Source organism: Vicugna pacos, chromosome 4 (assembly GCF_048564905.1).
Source record: "Vicugna pacos chromosome 4, VicPac4, whole genome shotgun sequence".
NCBI classification, from domain to species: Eukaryota; Metazoa; Chordata; class Mammalia; order Artiodactyla; family Camelidae; genus Vicugna; species Vicugna pacos.
Genome location: NC_132990.1, coordinates 40,841,497 through 40,864,463, shown reverse-complemented (window position 1 = coordinate 40,864,463; position 22,967 = coordinate 40,841,497). Strand labels below are relative to the sequence as shown.

General features: G+C 37.7%; 1 protein-coding gene across 1 annotated transcript in view; it reads right to left on the bottom strand.

Moving 5' to 3' along the window:
- The window catches only part of RORB (RAR related orphan receptor B), a 172,170-nt gene extending 163,958 nt beyond the window's left edge, over positions 1-8,212 (bottom strand). Inside the window, exon 1 of the mRNA XM_072959599.1 lies at positions 7,482-8,212. Within this exon, the coding sequence (XP_072815700.1) occupies positions 7,482-7,488 (7 nt within the window). The 5' untranslated portion in view covers positions 7,489-8,212. The remainder of the gene's footprint in view (positions 1-7,481) is intronic.
- Positions 8,213-22,967: the final 14,755 nt, after the last annotated feature.

Below are 22,967 nucleotides of genomic sequence, written 5' to 3'. Positions count from 1 at the left end.
ATGCTCAATAAATCATAGGTAAATGAACGTGAGTCGCATACATTGCTATTAGTATATATATGGCTGCAGAGGTGAAATCTTTGAGTCTGTCCCTTTCAAAATTAAAACTGAAAATGGAAACATTTGGGAAGATGGTCTTTTTCTCATACTTGAGAGAATATCTTTATTTGGACTTCTAGAAATGAGATGGTCAATGAGTTTGACAAAGTTTTCAGAATGGGGAGATTTAAGCTTAGTTGCTTCCAAATAAAAAGGAGAGAAATTTGTATTTTAAAATGATATTTAAAAAAACTAGTCAGAATAAAATAATTCTACTTTTTTTTTTTTTGCAGCCAGGAATACTCATTTATTTCATGCCAAGTAATGGTTATAAATGCCAAGGCCTTTTAAAAAAGCTTTTGCTGTTTCTTTTTTTAAAGATAAGTTTGTGCCCCGATTCTGAGAATACTTTTGGTACTGCTAATTCAATGAAAAATATTGCATATCTTCTATTGTCACATGATTGCAGCATAATCCTAATGAAATGCAGGTAATGATGTAACAGTCTTTAAAGAAGGATGGTTTTTTGGACAGTCATATGAAAATTTCAAAAACATAAGTTAAAACTGACTTATTGCAATATTCACTGGAAAAAAGCTTTACTATGAGATAAAATCTCTGTAACAGTTTTCTTTAAGAATTCCAAATCTTTCATATGCCCCACGGTACCAGGATACTGGGTTCACATGAGTACAAAGTAATAAGCAGCCTAGTAACAAAAACATAACTCAGTAATCAACCAGATTATTTGCCCCCCTCTTTTTATTTTTTGCTGATGTCTGCAATTCCTCTGAATTTGAGAAATATAACCCAAGACCACATGATATGACAACTAATCACACGCAAAAATGACACCAGTAAATAAATACCCTTTCTAGTTAGGTAATTTACAAAGTCAGCACATCCAGCCAGTTAAAATACTCACTATGCAGAGGTGAACACGCTTAGTCAAAGCAAATTGCTTTTGCTCTTTTTTAAGAACGTGTTTTTGAGCAAGTTTTTAGTCTCATGTTTTGGCAAAAGGCAACATGTTTTATTTTGACCTTTATAAGAATGTGCCTAAGCCAAGAACACCCCAATTTAATTTTAAAGCAAAATTTAGCATACCATTGTAATAATCATTATAGAGTAAATTCTATTTCTAATAGTTATAAAATAATCATTAACCAAGAAAAAATGCATGCTACACATTTAGTTTAAAATACTATATACCTTCTAAGATTTATTTTTAAACGTTTCAAATACTTACTATGCAAGTTATTATAAATGTAGGTAAACTATATGCTGAATATTATTTTTAACTCCCCAGATAACCATTAATAAAATCTCACTTATTATGCAGACAACAAATCTCAGACTTGAAATACTGATGGCCACACAGATATATTTTAAAGGGGAACAGAGCAAGCCAAAATTCAAAGTGGCTTGCAATGCATAGATAGCATAATACTTTTGTGACACTGTGATTACAATATTTTCTTTCATAAGAAGCCACCCCCCATGCCATTAGTTAACCACACGGTTATTATATTTAGCTTGATTCACCATAAATGCCGTTATAACACCTGTGGTTTCCCTCATTAAGAACTGAAATGGATGGGGTCAGGGGTTGAAAGGGCAGCATATGCGCTATGAAAGAACTAGTTAACATAGTCTATTATATTGGTGCACTGGTAAATCTCATTTCTATTCATCAGATGATTAGTTCAATCAATATTTATTCCTCTATGCTCCCTTTGTCTTGTGCTACAAAGGAGACATCCTTCAAATTCATGGCATAAGCCTTGTTATCTATGAATTTGTTCCTTAATTTGAGACGGAATATTTTATTTATTTGGCAGTCCTGAATTCTTTGATTCCTCTTCTCTCTAATTATCATTAGACAGTAGAATGGAGTTTCGTGTAGATTATTTATAAATAAATGCCATTAACCGTTTCTTTTTTATGCAACTGAAGTACCACATGTATTCATTTCTTCTTTTTGAATGTGCTGGAAAGTTGTTTCTGTTTTTCTAAATATGTTTGAATTTGGAAGTCGGGATTGAAAGAAAAGAATGATTTTTCTCTCTCAAATATTCATTCTTGTCTGAGTGGGTGGTTATAGGCACATACATATACATATTGTGTATCAGTGTGTACCAACAGACGCCTCCAAAGACTGCTATTATCTGCTAGGGATTCTGGTAAGTCAGAGATTCTATTCAAAGTAAGATAAATATTTGCAAGAAGCTGTAATTGGAAGATGATTAGAAAATTACAGGAATGATACTTTATGTATAGAGTGCTCATTTTATCAAAGATTATTATTCATTACATTGCAAAAGGTTTATTTCATTCACCTACTTAATTTCTGTCCTTTAGATAAGAATGGTTGGAATAGTAAAACTACATCTAGAATTTTAAAAAACTTATATTAATTATTAAGCACAATGTCCATTGCTAATATTTACTTTCTGTGTATTTTAACATCACAATAAGGTGTGTTGTTAATGTCAATTACATAAAATTAATGGCAATATAATTAAAGCCTTTTTTTGTCTTTACAGAATAGACACAGAAATGACTTAGTCTTAAGAAATTCTCTTCATGTTACTAGAATGTTAAAAAATATATTTAAGTCACCTTAATCGCTAATAACTTTTGTATTAATAACATACATGTTCATAACCTTTGATTTGTTTCAGTAGAGCCAGGTTTTGATGGTTTTAACCGGCATTATTTCTCCTATTTTCTCATATAATTCTCTACAAGGCATAGATTTCTCCAGTGTACGCTGGCACTGATGTTATTGTTCACAATTTAAAACCTCACTTTATTTACGAATTTGCAGAACACCAGCAGAACCTCATATACAGAATTTTAAAACTTAAAAATTTACTAGGATAATTTTTAACTCTGTATTAATTGAATGCTATAGTATATACTTTAGAGGTATATTATTCATTGCAGTGACAAAATCTAGTTAATGTGTTGTGATTCATACTGTTTATTTCTTAGGACTATTGTATCAAAAAATAAAAAAAACTACATAAAGCTGAAAAAAGTTTTACTTATTTTTTACCTAGGAAAACTTCCTATACTGAATCATTTAAAAATCCTGGTGACAATTCTGTATACACTACTTTTAGAAAAAAAGTAGGTATTATTATACAGTTTGAATGTCATTTTCATGAAGACCAGCCCTAAAACTTAATATTTTCTTGATGCTGAAAATCTTTGTTGCTGTAAAATAAGGTTTCATGAGTCTGAAACATTTAAATTTAAAAAACAATATATTTGCTTTGCATATACACATGAATAATTGCTTTTAAGGTTGTTAACAGTTTAGTATCTAACAAATTATTACCAAAATAAGTAAATGTGGATATTCCTTTTGATTGAGTATAAAATAAACATATCATTTATGTTAAAATAAAACTTCACACAAACCACTTTAATAATGATGCAAGAAATCCTTCAAGGGTTTTCTAAACAGTACAGCAGATTATACTGTTGTTGATGGAAAATCCAGGACTTCTGAGGTTTAAATGAATGCCACAAAGGAGTTTTAATCTTGTTTCCCCCATGTTTATGAGGCCTGCTTCTCAAAATTTTCCCTTTCTATTTCCACCTGGGTTTCCCAATTCCTGATTATCTGAATATAGAAAAGTTAAAAGCCTTAGTGGGCATTAATATGCATCCTAGAAGTCCAGTTTGTCAAGCACTTCTGTGTCAAAATACTTGTTACAAATTCACTCAGAATGTTGGGGGTAGGGGGAAGAGAGTCCCAAGATGTAACCAGCTAAGAAAAAAAATTTTTTTCTAGCTATATATGTTTCAATAATACTTGAAACATAGCTTTAGGATTTTTCTTTAAACTGTCTGAATGTTTACTTTTCTTGGAAAATACAAGACAGCTTACTGATAATTACTTAACAAACAATTGTTAATGGCTACTGACAGAGATGTCCTTCCAGCAATGGTTTTTAATTGTGGGAGGTGGAATGCTGGTTAGAAACTGTTAATTGGAATATCTGGAAGAAATTCAGGTCTAGAACTTGTTTAGGAAATTTCAAGGCCTGGCCAGCAGAGATCCAAACTTCCCAAGGTTTGCCATACCTCTGAGAGCAAGCTGCTGCTTTTCTAAAGTTAGGAGTTCATAAAAATTAACTACCTTAAAATAATAGATGAAAACTGGGCTTTAGAAAAGCCAAGCCCCATCCTTGTTTACAGCAAGCATAAAACCAGATTTCTAATCCGCCGGAGCCACAATCACCTATTGATTGCCACGACATCTGTGCCCCTGTTTTTGGAAGCAGGGTTTTCTGCGGAAGCAGGGCTGAAAAATTCGACCATTTCCGTGCCCCCATGTAATAAACAGCTGGCAGGCTTCTCAGGAAAGTCTTGAAACCCACCCCTCCACTTGTTTCTCACCTGTGGGCGGACCCAATTAAAAGTCCTCCCTTCTCCATTCAGAAGTTATTCCTTTCAATACTGCAGTCTATGAAGTAGCATCTTTAAACCTCATGTGGTTGGTACCCTCTAGCAGACAAAGGGTGAAATGCTTTGTGCGCCACCAAATACAACCTTCTCCGCCGCAGGCCAGACCAGAGTAAACCATCGCGCTCGGACCGTACTCAGTTTAGCCGTGGGGCAAGACAATGACCTAAAGATCCTAGCCTCTTAACCCCTTACTTACCCTAGAGCTTTCCTCGGGATAGCCTCTTAACTATCCTAGACCTGGAGGGGGCGCGGTGGAAACTGGGGGTCCTGGGTGGCTTTGCTGGTCCCCAGGGCGACCACTCAATACTGGACGAAGTTTGCGTCGCGCAAAGCGTCCTGACTCAGGAACGTTGCCAAATGCATACACCTTGGAGCTGAGGCTGTGGCACAGGCTGGGACCACCTGGGGATGAGGTGTATGTACGCGCGCGCACGCGCGCGCGCTTGCACATGTAACGTACAGGGTAAAATGGAGCGGGCACGCTGTAAAAAGCCGAGTTCAAAAACTGTCCCCTCCCCAAATATAGGCTGCTTAGTAGCCCAGGCATAAGAGAAAGCTGATTCATTTTCGCTCTCTCACTTCTCAAGTTCACACTCAAGTCCAACCCCTGACTCCCACAATACATCTGAGTAGCCTGGACCTTTTCTCCATCCTTAAACAATCACTCCTGATGACACGGGAGGGCAAGGTTTGTAGGAAATGTGCAGAGATGGCAGAGGAAAAACAGTAAGGTATCAAGAAAGGGGAGTCCAGGAGGTAGAGAAGATTCTGCCACCTTTTAAGTTCACTTTTTCTCTGGCGCGTGCCTGCAGGCCGCCTGAGAGCCGCCTTACGTTAGAACCCACTGGAACAGGGTGGGGTTTCAAAGGTGAGTAGGAGGCAAGCACCAGGCTTTCAACCTTTCAAGCTTCTGGAGTCCCGAAGTGGGCTTCCCAGCGAATCCAAACTGACGCCGGCAAACTGCTCCTTCAGGAGCAGCGCGATCAAGCTACAACCCACTCTTGATCCACACTCCTGTTTTCTACAATTTAAGGGGAGAGTGAGCAGCTTTTGAGCCCCAGGCCCTAGTGCCGGGTTGGAGGTGAGGTGGCGCGTGGTTTCGGACCTTCAGTACTTAAGGACTCGGCCATCAGAAGAATATTGATTGGAGGGGATGAAGTAGGGAATGGACGAACTGGCTGCCCCAGATTGGAGCAGGGAAAGCTGAAAAGAGAGTGGATGGTGGTGAGATGGGACAGAAAGTGAATAACAAAGACCAGGGCATCTCTCACTTAAAGGTTCTGTGTCCGTCAATTGTCCAAATATAGTTTCCTGAAAGAATATGGGCAGTGGAGCACGTGACCCGCCCCCCTCAACCGGGACCCTAAACTGGAACCAGTTCGCACTCAAGGGGACCCCACTACCAGTGTGCAGGTCCATCAAGACCATCCTACTAGGATGTCCCTGTCCCTTATCTTCAGCTAGCTCCCTTCCACCTACCTCCTTGGAAGGCCTCTCTGTTCCTCCTCCTCTGTCCCTTTCCTGTCACATCCCAGAGCCTAGCTGGCTAACCGAGTCTCTGCCCTGGCGTCCAGGCTGGGAGCTCTCTGGTAGCAGAGCCCGGGGAGCATGCCCGTTTCCCCTACTCTGGGGGCTCCTAAAGAGGTATTGGGAGCGTGGGTGGGAGGTGAATACAGCGGAGTGGAAAGCGGTTAAGTGTTTGCCCTCCAAGTTCTTCCTGCCTAGTTCACCTGTCGTGCGGGGTCAGAGATGTACGAAGGTACGGAGTTGGTCGTTTTCAACTTCCTGTTGCCAGGACTCGGAGGGACAGGCGAGGAGAAGAACCCCGACCGCCCTGCCGCACAGCAAGAAACGCAGAATGACCAAGAAGAAAAACTGGGCGCTGGGGGGGGGGGCGGGTACTCAGAGGCTTGCACTTATCCCGCCGGCACGGGGATACCCAGCCTGCTCTGCTAGAAAAGAGTGAAGTTGTGGCCAAGTAGAAAGTGGAGGAGAGCGGATATGGGCACAGCGCGCAGAAAACCTTAAGGTCCCGGCCGCAGGGGAGGAGACGGACAAAGTGACTCCCTAAAGCAGGCCAGGCCATCCGCTCGTGGGCAGCACAAGGTGCAGCTGGAGCAGGTGTCTTGCCCCTGTCCCCGGCGCGTCGCCCTGCAGCCGCCAGCTCGTCCCGGGGACTCGTCGCCGTCGCAGCCAGGGTCCCGACGCGAAGGTTCACACAGCACCGCCTCCCGCAACGGCCCTCTGACAAAAGAGCCTTCCCCACCGCGGGTAGCGCGGGCTCTTCAATCCTCTGGAACTTTCTCTGCACAACTTTTTCAGGGTGGCGCTCGTCTCTCGGCCGCGCAGGCTCAGGCACGCGGACCTGGCCAGGGCGCAGCGCCGGCGCCAGGGACCCGCGTAGGGGACGATCCCCAAATCCACGTCTAAACCCACGACACCGCCCCCTCTGCCTACCACTCCCACGAAGGGACATGTCAGCCGGCCTGGACGCTGATGGGCCTCGTAACCTTGAGATCCTGTGTACCCGCTCCGCCGCCTGCCCTTGCGCCCAGCGCGTCAAACCCTGCCGGCGACCGCTGTGCGCCTGGCGCTTCCAGCGGCTTCTGCCTAGAGGCATCTCTCTGCCGCCTCTCCCTCCATCCAGCGTCCACTTCCGCACCTTAGAGTGACACCCCAAAATGGTTCAGTGCAACTCAAGGACTGTGAGGAAGCAACTGGCGTCGCCCCACCCTCCAAAAAGCGCCTTCCTGCGGCCCTCCAGAACTCCCGAGAGGCATCAACACCTTCCCACAACTTTCTACGCCCAGGCCATTTACAGCCCACCTGCGAACGCGAACTCGGGAACTGCGCCCCACCAACCTCTTTCCTCTTCTGCAGGGTGCTCTCCCCTCCCCCATCTCCCATCTGGCTGGAGTTGGTCGGACCTGGGGAGACACGGTGCCCGCGAGCTCGCTTACCTCGCATGGTGTGGCCGCTCTCCCTCTCCGCGTAGTCATGAAGCTGCTCCCAGACCGAACCCCGGAGAGCCCAAAAATCCCGCTCAGCACGAGTGAAGAAGGTGGTCGGCAAAGAACTGCTCCGCCGAGAAAACCATCCCTTTAGGCGGACGCCGTGGCCGGAGGGTGACGTTTGCCGTCGCCGCCGCTGCTGCTATGTTAACAGTTTTGATGATGGTGGTGGTGACTGTTTTGATGGTTGTTTGGTTGTTTGTTTGTTTTCAGGAAGGGTGAAAAAAAATTTGCTGGCTGGCTGATGCCTGGGTTTTGTTTTGCTTTTGTTTTTCTTTTTTCTTTCTCTCCAATGTGCTTGCTTTTTAAAAATGCCACCGCCTCCGGCTTAGAAGATTTCTTTTGTGATCACTTGGACTGAGGAGGAGGAAGGGCAGCAGCAGGAGGAGGAGTTGTTGGTGGTTTTGTTAGTTACAAAGAAGAGGGAGAGGAGCACGGGAAAAAAAAAAGGAAACAGAAAGAAAAGGAAGAAAGGCGGTGTGGATGGCAGAGCATGTGCGTTTTCACATGACATCTGTGCCTGTTAGCGGATCCACAATGTGAATTTTCACTGTTCAGTTACAGGGAGGAAGGGAGCGAGAGAGAAAGAGAGGAGAGAGATGGAGAGAGAGAGCCGAGAAGGGGCTTATACGAGAGGGCGGGTTTGGCTGGGACTTCCAGGCCCCGCCTCCTGTCAGCGCCGCCGCCAATCATCGCCCGGCAGCTCTTGGAGGGGCTGGGACCACGGGGGACCCGCTTGAAGGCGAGGGGCGGGGGTTAGGACACTGGAGCCGAAGGCGGCCAGGGCTGGAACTGGGCTTAGAGACTGTCCGAACTGGGCGGAGAAGAGAGGGACCGATAGAGAGTCGGGCAGATCTGCAGGTGACATTCACTTCCGACTACAGGAGGAGGGAAGGGGCACTGACCAGTCCTTCGGAGGGGAGGGACGCGGGGTTCCCCAGGTCCGTCGTTGCTTCCCTCTCTCTCAAAACCTTCGGGGCCGGGATAGTTAGTTTTGAATTTATGGCATCTCTCCGAAGAGTCCTTTTTCGGTAAACTACGCGGGTCTGGCAAGGGGTTCCCGGGCTGGACCCATCAGTTTCAGTGCTTCCACTGAATGCAAATCAACTTCCATCACTTTGAGCACAACTAAAATGCAGTCCCATGCAAGTAGCTGTCCGAGTCCTTTAAAACCATCTTTCATGTGCTTCCTGCTTCAGTCCTAAAAACAAAATAAACAAAACGATGAGATCCCTTCTTTGTTTAAATATTTTAAAATTTTATAATGCTTTCTTTTGTCTGAGAAATAGATTTTTATTAGCTCCTGGAGTTGCTAATAAGCCGGAGTTGGGCCACAGACTCAAGGATAACCGCCCCAATTGGCGGTGTGGCTACCTTAGTGGTGTAAGGCAAAGGGCTGAGGCTAGAAGGTATGACTGTGTGCTGGTATTGATTTGAAGAAGGTGCAGGGCTTCAGGAGGGAGGAACTGTTTATTTTATTTGCTATTAGAAGTCACTTGTCTGTTTAGAGGCGATTGGTAATTAAGTGGTGGGTGAAAATCATCCTCTATGTATTTATTGTATTTCTTAGGTGAAAATCATCATCTATGTCCATTTATTTGTATTGTGGCAAAAATCTAAATCATATGTCAAAACTGTTCCTTTTCAAGTTTCCCTTTCTCATTGTACATATTATATAGATGATCACATCTACTTCTCACAGCAGGGAACTTTGTAAATTAATTGGTCACCCTGAAAGACAGAGAGGTGAAAAAATTTGCCTCATCTCCTCAGTTTTAAGGCATTGAGGCTTCTATGCATTAGCATACCTGTTGGAAGAGCAGGCCTCATCATCATTTAGGTATCTGAATGATTTGACTTTTACTGGTTTTTTTAATATTATGTCATGTAACACAAAGTGCAAAGTAGAATTGGCAATTATTTAATTAGATCACTACTCTGCCAAGTAGTTTTTTTCCCCCTTGATTAACTAAAAACTGGATTACTTTCTGACTCTTCGCTAGTATTAAATTGACTTAGCCCTGCTGTATGCCCTTTCATTTGCAAGCCAATGTGTAATTTGGAAAAAATTTACTATTAAGAATGAAAGTTGATTGAGTCTTTAATTAAATGAAATGAACAAAAAGAAGTTACTGTTCAGAATAGTTATTCTCTTATAAATACCTTTCCCCTAGATTTGTAATTGACATAGTAGTTAATCTTTTAAGATAATATTTAAGGCTCCCTGGTTTTATCATTTTTAATCAAGTAAAATATATTCATCATAACTACATTAAAGCTGCACTAAGTTATGCCTAATTTAGTTGCTTCATTAAAAATTACTGAATATAAAATAGTCAAGAAACAAATTGTGACTACATCATCTTAATTTTATGTGCTTCAAGCAGAGACACAGGAATATTGAAAATGCCAAAGCCTTTGTAAACATTATAATTATTACTGTCATTATTTTAGACTTCTATTTCTCATTAAAGATTTTGGAATTTCAAAATTTAAGAATTTTAACTCTTTCATCTAGTCTTAAATTTGCAAGCATTTATTGAGTTCTGAAATTTCTTTTCACTGCTGTAATAGCTGTAATTATTTAAGAAGAGAGTTAAACATATATTAAAAGTTTTTTTCCTCCTCCTATGTATTTTTATATATCCTTTGCTTTGTGAGTTCAAAGCATACCTTTGCTTAGAACTATAGCACATATTTTTAATCCCTCCTGAACACTTTTGAAAAAGCTGTTAATTAGAAATAATTATGTCACATCACTTAAAAAAACTGTATATATTTAATTATATATACATATATGGTGGTGCAAAAGTATCTATTTTCTCTTTTAGAGTGGAACAAATAAATGTTGATCATTGGTTATAATATGGTAATCTGGGACATGTGGGGTCTTTCTAAAAATTTAAAAACCTATTTCCTGAGTGTTTCTAATAACTTTCGAATTATTTCAACTGAATGGAACCTATTTATGTAAAATAAATATTCAGGATTTAAATGAAAGAAATCAGCATATTCCAAGTAGTCACAAAATACTTCAGTATAATATGATGTTTTTGTAACCTAACTGCAAGGAAATATCTATATTTCAAGTAGCATAATAATAATACATTAATATAACATAAAGCTCAGTGTCAGGAATTTTATTTGAATGATTATGGAACTGTCTGGTTTCCTATAAGCTTGAAACTCTGCTTTTGGCTCTGGGCCTAAAGGATGTTCTAAGTTGATAGCTAAATTTTGATAAATGTAAATGATAATCAGTAAGTCACATAGACTATACTTAATCTCAAGAACTGGTATAATTTCACTTAGGGTTGCCTGCTTACCTGCTTCCCCCACATATCACCACACCTGAGGTTCAGCTGTATGCCCATGGAGTAATAATGACAAGAAATACCCTGACAGATGCAAAGATTTAATATGAGTGAACCAGTTAGGGTGACCATGGCATTTAGGAATATTTCAATCCTGAAATGCTTGAACCAAAATAGGAAGAAATGGTTCATTATATTCTGAGCTGGTCAGTCTATATATAGAGACTGCTTTATATAACTATGAATCTTGGGGGGATATTGGCAATACTGATAATATTATATTTAGAATGACTAAAAGATTGGGTGTTTTTAGCCCAGTTCAGGGACACTGTGTGGCTGTGAAAGTTGAAAAAGAGGTATAAAGGTGCCTTTAAATATTGGAGAAGTCAGAAAAATACAGGGACTTTTAACGTTTGAACCTACCAAAAATGTAAAGGGTGAGGTACTGAATTCCCTATTGCTGAAGGCATTTGAGAAAACTGAATGAAAGACTGGTAAAGGTGCTCAAGTATACAGATTTCTCTACTAGGCTGAAGACTGTCCAGACTACCTCAGATATGTTCTATAACTCTAAGTGTGGTCACAGGTAGGCAGCAACCTCTGCCCCAGTGGCTGCAGCAGATTCGCTTCCTACCTGAGAACTAGCCTCCTTGAGAGCAGGGTTAGCATTTCCCCAGAGTCTGGAGGAGCTCCTGGTACTTTATAGGTGCTTAGTAATTATTGGTTGAATGAATCCTTTCTACTCTTTTGTCCTCTGGATGCGAACCAGAAATGTAGCAAAGACCTGAATAAGATCTCTTCTTTCTTAGTTCCTAGTGAATAGGAGAGAGAGGGAGAGGGAGTGAGGGGGAAGGGGAGAGGTTTTTGTTGTTGTTGTTTGTTTTGTTTTTTGCATTTTAAATTGTCCTAAACTGGGGTGGAAAAAATGATGTTTTGGGTTTGGCTATGTAATTACAAAAGAAAGCAAAATCTAGTTATTTTTATATTTATTACTATTGTCGATTTTATTCCCAAATGGACAGTCTTCATAACCTTTTAGTACTTTAAGTGCTGTTTCATTTTAAAGTATGGATGCAAATTCAACAGGTTTTCAGAATGAAAAAAAAAGAGCAAATATTAAAAATGTGTAGCTTGTGCTTTTTTGCAATAAATTGGAGAATGTTAAGGGTCAAAACAAAATGAACCCAAAGATGTGGGGTAAGAGGTAGGTAAGGAAGAGGACCAAATTACAGGACAGGAAAAAAAGCTAAGATTTATTACATAAGTCAAATGATCTATCAGCCTATCTAATTTCTATTTCTTAAAAGAGCCTACATGGCATGTATTATATCATATCCCCCTCACACAGTTTTTTTTTAAAATAGATAAAGGAACAGAGGCTTAGAAAGGTTGAGCAAACTGTATAAGATCACAAATCTAAAAATGCTGGATCCAGGATTCAAATCCAGATATAGCCACTAAAATGTAAATTCTTTGAGTGCAGGGACTTACTTGATTTCATTTTTTTCAGTGCCAAATCCCCAGAATCTAGAATCTTGCTTGGCGAATAGTAGATGCTTAAAATACACTTGTGAATGAATAAATCAACATTTAAACTCTTGTCCACTGCACGTTACTATATGCTCACACACTCTATGATTGAAGCTAGTTATTTGCTAACTGCCATTAAATAAAGAACAGTGAATTCTGACTTTGAAAATAAAAGGAAACACCTTATAATGGCCTATAATGAAAAAGAATATGAAAATGAATATATATATGTATAAATGAATCACTATGCTGTACACTAGAAATTAAGACAACCTTGTAAATCGACTATATTTCACTTAAAAAAAAGAAAAAAGGATACTGTGAAAAATTTATGTAATAATTATCTAATGCCTGATTCAGGTTCATCATTGAGTCTATGATACACTTTTGTAATAAACATTTCAGGGCATAGATACTGTGAGCCTGAATTAAATTGGCACGAGTAAAAATGAAAAAAAAATTACTCTAGAATGAATTCAGATGTGTAAGAATGCTTAGCCAAAAAACTGGCAGGAGATAACATTAACATTTTAATAGTGGTTAACTGGAGGAATTAGAGAATGGGGATTATAACATTTTGTGTCATACATTTTGTACTGTTTGATTTATTTATAAGAAGTAAGTATTACTCTGTGTGTGTACATGTGTGTGTGTAATGAAAAAGTTTTTTCAAGAGGACCAGAAGTGGGAAAAAAGATTAGTATAGGGAACTTCCCTTACCAAATGTACTCTAAAGTCATTCCAATAAAAGTAGAACATAGTAGCACAGAAATAGATAGATAATGAAGCCTATCAGAGCATACAGAAATTGATTTCAGCCTATAAGGATTTTATATAAAAACCAAAGTGGGATTTCACTTCAGACTGGAAAATATGATGCATTTTAATGTGATGGATAATGCTAGATTTCTCTCTCAGATCATATACAAAAATACATTTCAAATGGATTACAGATTTAAATGACATATAAGTAAATATATAAAATAACAGAATTACATTTTTGTGTATATTTATGTAATGGTTTGGATAGGACAAACTTTTCTAAATTAGGAAACCCAGTTTTTATAAGGAAAAAATTAGATATATTTTCCTATACACAAATTAAAAAGTGAGTATTTTAAGTGGCAAAAGACCCCCAAAACAAAGCAAAAATACATACAAAAGGCTGGAAAAAAATTGCTGCCCAAAAGATTAATAGTCTTTATAAAGTAATGTATAGAAACTTATAAATGTGTATGAGTTAGACAAAAAACCTCAAAACTGGAGTTGGTAGAGAAGAAGGGAAGCTGCTTAGTGGATAATTTTTTTTTAACTTGATGGTTTTTGCTGCAAGTGAACAACTTCTCTTTCACGATTTTCTCTCTGTTAATGCTGTTGGAAAGTTTGTTTCCAGATCACTTGACAACATTTAAGATAATGTCTTCTGTGTTTATTAAAATATGAATTAAAATGCAAATGTAATATTTTATATAACTTCACCTTAGCTGTTGATACACTGAAAAATCATCTTCAGTTGGATACTAGTCTCTATATTCCTGCTTCCTCAATCGAAGCTACTGTGCCTCTCCTACCCAGATGGGTACCATGTTCTCAGAATTTGTCTCTGTACCTCCTTTTCTGCCCCTTACCCCATCAATTTTCCAAATGGCAGTTAGAGAAGAGTTTTTAAAATGTAACTCAGAAAATCAGTATTTCCCTGCTAAAATATTTTAATGTCTTACTGTTGCATTTAGAAAATAACCCATAGTCCTTTCTTTGGCTTAGAAGAGAGGGTTACTATATATTCTGGTTTGCTGCGGCACCCTGCCTAATTATCAGAAGTGCTGCCTTTCATTCTCAAAAGTGTTCCAGTTTGAGCAATATAAAATACAGTTTCCCTAATTATAAAACTCTGCTGGCTTAAGGTTCTGTTCTCAGAGAAATCGTCCCTCATCAAACCACTTAAAAGAGCCCTCACTGATGTTTCTTTTTCTTTTTTCTTTTTTGGTGGAGGGGAGGTAATTAGGTTTATTTCTTTATTTTTTTAGAGGAAGTACTGGGGATTAAACCCAGGACCTTGTACATACTAAGCACACACTCTGCCACTTTGAGCTACACCCTCTTCCCTATCTCAGTGATAATTCTTTATCAGAGCACCTCTTTGTGGTTTTTATAGCACATATCAAATTTATGATTCTTTATTTTTCTTCTCTTATCACCTAATGAAGGAAACAGATTAATTTATAGCTAATATTATCATTAGCCCCATGAGGGAGAGACCATGTCTCTGTTATTTTGCATTATGTTCAGGGCCTAGTAGGATACCTGACACTTGGCACATGCTTAATAAAAGTTTGTGTAATGAATCAATTCTTGGACTAATTGTTAGGACTTAAGGGATGTAAATAATACTTTTTTTTCTCTTTGAAAATTTGTTTCACATATTTCCTATAATGTCCCCATATCTCATTATGGCCTCATTTAAAAATGGATGGGATATTAAGGTTTTCTCTTCAAGAAAATTGACATATATAGTGATGATTAAGGATATCAATTTTGGAGTAAAAGAAAACAACAACAAAAATAAACAAAAATTGTTTTCTCATCCCAGATCTGGTATTTTCAATGTGAGCTGGTATGTAACCTGCCTGAAACGCAGTTGACAAAAAAAAAAAAATATATATATATATATATATACATATATATATATATATATATATATATATAAAATAGGACTATAAAACAAAGTCAAAAGGATAAAATGAGATATAATATCATAATGCTTAGCAAATCACAATCATGCAAAATCATCAACTATTGATAATTTTTTATTATTTTCTTGCAGAAAATCTGTTTCATAAATTAGCAACAGCACATTTTTCAAGTCAGGTCAGTTAGATTTTGCTTGTTCATCACACTTTTCAGCTACTTCTGAGCAATCAACGAAAGCACAAAATATAAACTAATTTAATATTTACCACACTATTAGTTGTTTTCAACTTGATTTTTCCTAATCCTTTTATTATACTTCCCCCACCCTGCTTTCTTATTTTGAATTAATAATTTTGGAACATTCCATGTATCTTTCCTGTATTGGCAGGCTGGTTACACATCATTTCACTATTCTTTTAGTAATTCCCCCACAGAGTAAACATGTGTTCTTGGATTATTATGATGAAGATAAATTAGTTCTCTTACCATATTCCAGTCAATGCTAAGACATTAGGACATTGAACTCTATTAAACTTCCCCAACCCTCTGGGTGCGATCTGTGTTATTATTTTCATGTATTTTAATTTTATGTATATATTTTAACCCCCTTAAATATTGTTGTTATTTTGTATGGCCAGTATTCCTTCAGATTTGCCCCTAATTTGGCCTATATCACTTTCTTCTGCATTTTGTGTTTCCCTTTGGGATCATTTTCCTTCTGCCGGAAGAACTACTTTTAGCATGCTCTTTCACGTAGGCTGCTGTTGAAGAATGTGATTAGTCTTCAATGTTCTAGAAATTTCTATGTTGCTTCACTTTTGAAAGATATTTTCACTAGTTGTCAGAATTTTTCCCCCCATACCATATTCAAGTCATTCCATCATCTTCTGTCTTATGTATTTTCTGTTGAAGAGTCAGTTCTCAGTCTTATGGTTGTTCCTTTGAAAATAATGTATCCTCCATTTTGGGTTCTTCTGTGATTTTCTCTTTGTCTTTGGTTTTCAGCTGTTTTACTGTGATGCATGTAGCTGTGGTTTTCTTTTCAATTACCTTGACTGGAGTTTGGTGCACCTCTTTAACCTGTGGCTTGATAACTTTTCATCAATTGGAAAATTCTTGACATACACTCTTAAATATTGTTCTTGCCTCCTTCTGGAAGGAGATGATGTTCTATGTACATTAGAAATTTTCACTGTGTCCCTTATGTCCCTTTCGCTCTTACATGCAGTGTCTATCCTTTTCGTCCTTCAGTCTTCCATTAAGGTATTTTGTACTTACCTAATTTCTAGTTCACTGATTCTTTCCTCAGCTATATCTAGTCAAGTTTGTTGTTAAACCTATCTATTGAGCTCTTTGTTTCAGTTATTGTATTTTTTCAGTCCTTGAATTTCTATTTGGTTCTTTTCTATGGGTTCCTATTATCTGGTAAAATCCTCCCTGTTGTCATATATTTTCTCGAACATATGAACATACAATTACTTTAAAGTCCATGTCTGATAATTCCAGTACTGGGTCATCTGTTAGCTTTATACATTGTTGATTTATTCTCCAGAATTTTTAAACTGAAATTCTGGACACAGTCTGTAGTTATAGAGTCTCTGGGTGTTCTGAATGTAACTTTCATGATAGTATTTATCTTTGTCCATTTCAGTAGAGGTTAGAATGGACAAAGAAAACAGAGGTGAAGACAATTTTGAAGACTTGAGTTTGAAAAAAAAATTAGTTGAAAGTCATATACACAGACCAAATGACTCAGAGCATTTTCCATTAAGATTAAAGATTACTTGCCAAATATCAAAATCGTTACTGATATATCACTGCATGTTTACAATATCACTAAAAGCACCACTCTGTTTTCAACTGGTTTATTACAGTCATACCATTTCTCAATACAAAATGTTGTTTTCATCTCTTCTGTTGCTCAAAAAGAGTAGGTGGGAATCTGCATTTTGCCTTTTAAGATGTGAGATCTCATGCTCAGTACTTACTATCACATATTTTTTCCTTGAAAGAATACACAGCTAACTGCAGCTACCTTAGGGACTAAGATTACAATCACCATGCCCCTCCCTTAAAACGAATCCATGTACATGCCATGGGATTGCCCAGTTTGAATGCCTGGCAGACCTGGGGCCTGAAAGCATTTTGATAAATGATGCACATACATAATTTGAAAATCTAAAGTGCATTGGCAGAGATCAGGAGATGTTTGCGTTAATGAAAGCATGATTTTCTGGATCAAAGCAGACAAGGAAGGCCTAATTCTCTCAGATGAGGAGGGCTGCAGAATCTGTTTAGTGAATGAAGAGACTGATGCAAGATGAGCCCTTTAAATAAAGGCAAACTACCTTATCAATCCAAACCAATTTTAGAAAAGTCCATCCTTCTCTCTGGAGGGACACTTGGAGTAAACTCATGAAGTCAACATGCTTTTAAAAAACTCCAAGCAAGTAAACCTGAACTCCCTAGTGGGATGATGCAATCTCAGTCAGCTGGTATGAAAATCTGGAAAAAAAGGCTTTATGTTTTATTTGAATGTAAATTCTGTTCAGATCAACAGCCAGGACTTAGAAGAGGGAGAGAGAAAAAGATACGAGAGTGAGATAGAAGGTGAGAATAAAGTGTAAGAAAAGAAATGAGAATTCAGGGATTAAAAGAGTTTTGAGAGAAGTGCAGAAGGTATACATATGTCTTTAGTAGAGTGATAAATAATGTGGATGGTGTATTTAGTGGGACATTATTTCAGACTAGTTAGGCTACGATAAATGAGGAAAAGTTGGCCTGGGTCATAAGGATGAAGAGCAGAAAAGGAAGAAGAAGGGAGAAAACAAAAAAGAAGGGGGCAAGGGCAGTGGAAACTTTCATTGTTCCTTTGGCTGTGCCTCCTGGCTTCTGTGAAGGGCAGCTGATGACCTAGGGCTGGAGCTGACTGGTTTCTTGAGGAGTAGTAGCTCCTGGGGTTTTGTTTGTTTGCTTGTATTCTGGCAATTAGGTCCCAGGAGTGCCCTCACAGTGACGCCCCTAAGTTACCAGTCCCTATCTTTGACCACTATGATTTACCGTGGGAAAAGGGAGTGATGGGCTTTTCTGCTTAAGTTTAAGTACAGCATGTAAATATGAAAGCAGTATTACAGGGCAATGTTCCACAGTCCCAAAATAAAAGTTTCACAAAAGACTTTGTTCTTCTTTACTGCAAAGTAAACACATAACCATTAACTAAGTTATTCTATGAGTTTTTTTTTCTTTAAGTTTTGGTAATGTTAATATTGTTCATTTGGGAATTACTTAAACTTGATAATAGAATTAGTACAGTGAGACAGCTATTATGTTAAAAAGGGACAAACAATTTCAAACATTTGTGAATTTATAAAATGTAGGATACATTCAAGCAAATCTATTTTTTCTTTCCTTTGACAGGTTTGTTAACACTCAAAATGTAATAGAAATAGGAACAAAAGTTGTTTTTTAAAGTAATTAATTTTTGTTGGTCACAAGTCTCAAAGGGTTATATAACCAAAGGTAGAGCAAAAAAGTATGGCTTTGAACATAATTGGTTATGTCATATTTTAACACATGCGCAGGCGTGTCCCCAGAGAAACTAATATGATTTCATGTATTTAAAGTCTAGGTAACTGGATAAACCACTGTAGAGGTTTGCTTAGATCCTTTGTATCTGCTCTTTGCTTCTGGAGATACTGGCGGGACATAAGTGAAATGGGTAGGTAGAAGGATTCAAGGCAACAAGGCATGTGTTCTTTGCCCAACTCCAGGGGGTGGGTTGCATTCATTTCCTGTATCAACAGATTTGGAAGCAGAAGAACAGTGTCCAGCAGAGGGCGCAGAGCTGGAGTCAGGAGTAATGGACCTGGTTCGACAATCACCTTAAACCTACTGCCTAGAAGGAGACAGAGAACCTGACCACAATTAAGTAACGGTAATAAAAGGGGCCAGCACCTTCCCATACCTAGGGAGCTAACTGCAGATTACCAAATCAATATTTTAACTTCAAGCCCACTGAGCTCAAAATTAAGTGTACAAAACAACCATACTCATCTGCCTTAACAGTTGTTATTTAATTAATTTTTAATATTAGAGCATGTATGAGTAAGCACCAGGGGAAATATCAATAAGTTATCAATTTTTCATAGTTGCCTTTAATCAAGAGTGGTTTATGTCTTCTATTTCTCATATGTTCACATTATGTCTTCTATTTCTCATATGATACTTATCTCAAGAATCAATTTTTTTTTTCTGGCTTATTCTATGTTTATTTCACTTAAACGCTGAAGTAGCAAGGGCTTCAGCAATCTAACCTGCCTGCACATGGATATTTTTACCTGGGTAGGCTACCTCTTCTGGGCAGTAACAGATCCTTACATTAGCTTTGGGAAAAAACTACAGTTTCCAAAGAACTACCCCGTCCCCAAAAGGACTGAAGAACTTGGCAATAACAAAAGGACAGTAAATGGAAACATTAAAATGCCTAAGGAAAAGGCAAACAGATTTTGATCCTGTGGACTTTGATGAGTGGGCAACCTCAGTGCCTTCAAGGATCCCGGACATGATAGAAAAATGTGGATGATGCAGTCACAAATGAATGAGATGAAACTCAAGGGAGGAAAAAGGGAATTGTCTTTTAAAAGTAGACATTATAAAGCTATTACTATATTTACTATATGTACAGGTAGGATTTTCATTCATTTAAAAATTCAGTGAACATAGATTTACGTAAAATCTGCCATTTCATTCAGCAATGTATTTCAACAGAGATCAATCCTTGAGTAAATTCTGTTACAAAGGCAATAAAAATCACTAAAAATCAAATGTTTACTTAACTAGGAATGCTTCTATAATATATTCTTAGATATACACAAGCCTGAAAAATCTGTGCTGTATATAATTTTGCATTAAAATTTATAAGAATATTACAAAAGAAATACTCTAAAACCAAAAAAATTAAGCAAGCTAAATAAAAAACAAAACTCAAATTTACTGATAAGATGATTTCATGAACCACATTAAAATTATTATTTTCAATAGACTTAATGGACTTTTACTTTTTGGGTTTACAGAAATATTGAGCAGATAGTACAGAGTTCCCATATGCCCCTTTCCTTCCATTCTCATAACAGTTTCCCCTTTTAATAATATCTTGCATTTGTGTGGCAATTTTTTTATAATTAATGAATCAATTTTAATACATCATTATGAACTAAAATCCACAGTTTACATTAGGGTTCTCTTTGTGTTGTATACTCTATGAGTTTTCACAAATGTGTAATTACATGTATCCATTATTATAACAGAATAGTTGCACTAACCTAAAAATCATACAGAATAGTTTCACTATCCTAAAAATCCTGTGTGCCATGTATTCACCTCTCTCTCCCTTTCCCTTACTCTGAATCAATGGCAACCACTGACCTTTTCACTGTCTTCATAGTTTTGTCTTTTCCAGAATGTCACAGATTTGAAATCATACAATGTGTAGCCTTTTCAGATTGACTTCTTTCATTTAGCAATATAAATTTAGGCTTCTCCATGTCTTTTCATGGTTTAATCATTTATTATTTATACATTTTTAGCACTGAATAATATTTCATTGTCTGGATGTCCTACAGTTTATCCATTCACTTGCTGAAGGACATCTTGGTTGCTTCCAAGTGTTGGCAATAATGACTAAAACTGCTGTAAACATCTGTGGGCAGATATTTGAGTGAATATATGTTTTCGATTTATTTGGATAAATACTAAGGAGATGACTGCTGAATTGCATGGTGAGAGTATGTTTAATTTTATACAAAACTGACAAACTTTCTTCCAAAGTATCTGTACTGTTTTGCACTCCTGCCAGCAGAGAATGAGAGTTCCTGTTGCTCCACATTCTCACCTGCATTAGATGTTGTTCATGTTCTCGATTTTGACCATTCTAATAGGTATACAATGGAATCTTGTTTTAATTTGCAATTTGCTAATGATATATGACGTCGAACATCTTTTCATATGCTTCCTGGTTGTTTACCTTATTGGCGAGGTGTCTGTTCAGTCTTTTGCCCTCAAATGATCATATTTATAAAACACATATAGCAATCAACAGAGAAAGTTTGGAAAAAAGAAAAATGTTTCTCATAGTCATATTTAACCATACAACTATTGTCATTTTTGTAATATCTTCCTTCTAATGTTTTCTTTCATCTAAATGCACAAAGATTTTACATAATTATTGTCATGTACATATAGTTTTCTATGCTGGTTTTAATATTACATCATTATTTAGTTATTGATTATTACTGATTATTTATTTAGTTATTATTGATTATTAACTATTATATATTGTTATTGATTAATGACTATCATAATTATTAATTTACTATAAATAAGTAGATATATTACAATTTACTTAATTATTTCTCTGTATTAGATATTTAGATTATTTCCATTTGTCACACTATGTTTTTAAAAGCTTTTTAACAAACTAAATTTATAGCTTTATTTTTGAGTTTAAAATGCAAATATATTGCTAAGTCTTATGGTTCTTTGGTAGATTAAAATTACCTATGTCTGAAATGCAGAACTTTGTAGAAATGTCTATATAGAGAATGTTTTCCAACAGAGTTGCTTCCTCTGAAACCAGGGCCACGAGATCTCTTGATATCAATCAATAGAAAATTACAGATAGATAGATACAGATCATTCTAACAGGTAGTAAAATGCTGACAAGGGTTTCCTGTCTGGTGGAGTCTCCAGTATATGGTATTAATGTGGTAGTTGTGCAAAACCCAGAAGGTAGGAAAGTCTCCAAGGGTACACTCTGCCTTTCATAGGGGCACCAATGCCAGTCACTCCCTGGAAGAACTTCTCAGAAGTGGCACAGTTTTGAGCTTTGGGGGTTTTTAATGCATTCTCTGTGACCGTGGTGTTTCTAATTAGAATTTTAACACTTCTAATAACTTATCCAAAGTCCTGTGTCAGTGAGGAGCTCTGTAAATACTTCACTGTGCTAGAAGAATCATCTCAGGATCGAGGAAGAATCAGGCCATGAAAAGACCTAAAGATTCGAAGTCAAGGTCCAGTCATTAATTTCTTCTCTGTCTTGTCCTTCATCTGTCGTACTCATCAAACAGGACTTTTTGAGAATTACATGTGATCACACAGGCATACCTTGCTGCATTGCACTTTGCTTTATTGCACTGAGCAGATAAATACTACATTTTTTTACAAATTGAAGATTTGTGGCAACCCTGTGTTGAGTAAGTCTATTGGCGCCATTTTCCAACAGCATTTGCTGACTTTGTGTCTCTGTGTCACATTTTGATAATTCTTACACTCTTTCAATCTTTTTCATCATCATTATATTTGTTACAGTGATCTGTGATCAGTGATTTTTGATGTTACTATTATAACTGCAGATGTGGAAGAAAGAGCAAGAGAAGTAGAATCGGAAGTGGAGCCTGAAGAAGGGAGTGAATTGCTGCAACCTCATGATAAAACTTTAACAGATGAGAAGATGCTACTTATGGATGAGCAAAGAAGGTGGCTTTCTGAGAAGGAATCTACTCCTGGTGAAGATGCCATGAAGATTGTTGAAATGACAACAAGGGATTTAGAATATTACATAAACTTAGTTGATAAAGCAGTGGCAGGTTTTGAGGGGATTGATTCCAATTCTGCAAGTTTTATTGTGAGTAAAATGCTATGAAACAGCATTGCATGTTACAGAGAAATTGTTCACGAAGAGTCAACAGGTGCAGCAAACTTCATTGTTGTCTTAAGAAATTGCCACAGCCACCCCAACTTTTGGCAACCACCATGATCAATCAGCAGCCATCAACATTTAGGCATGACCCTCCACCAACAAAAAGATTATTATGAATCGCTGAAGGCTCAGGTGATGGTCAGC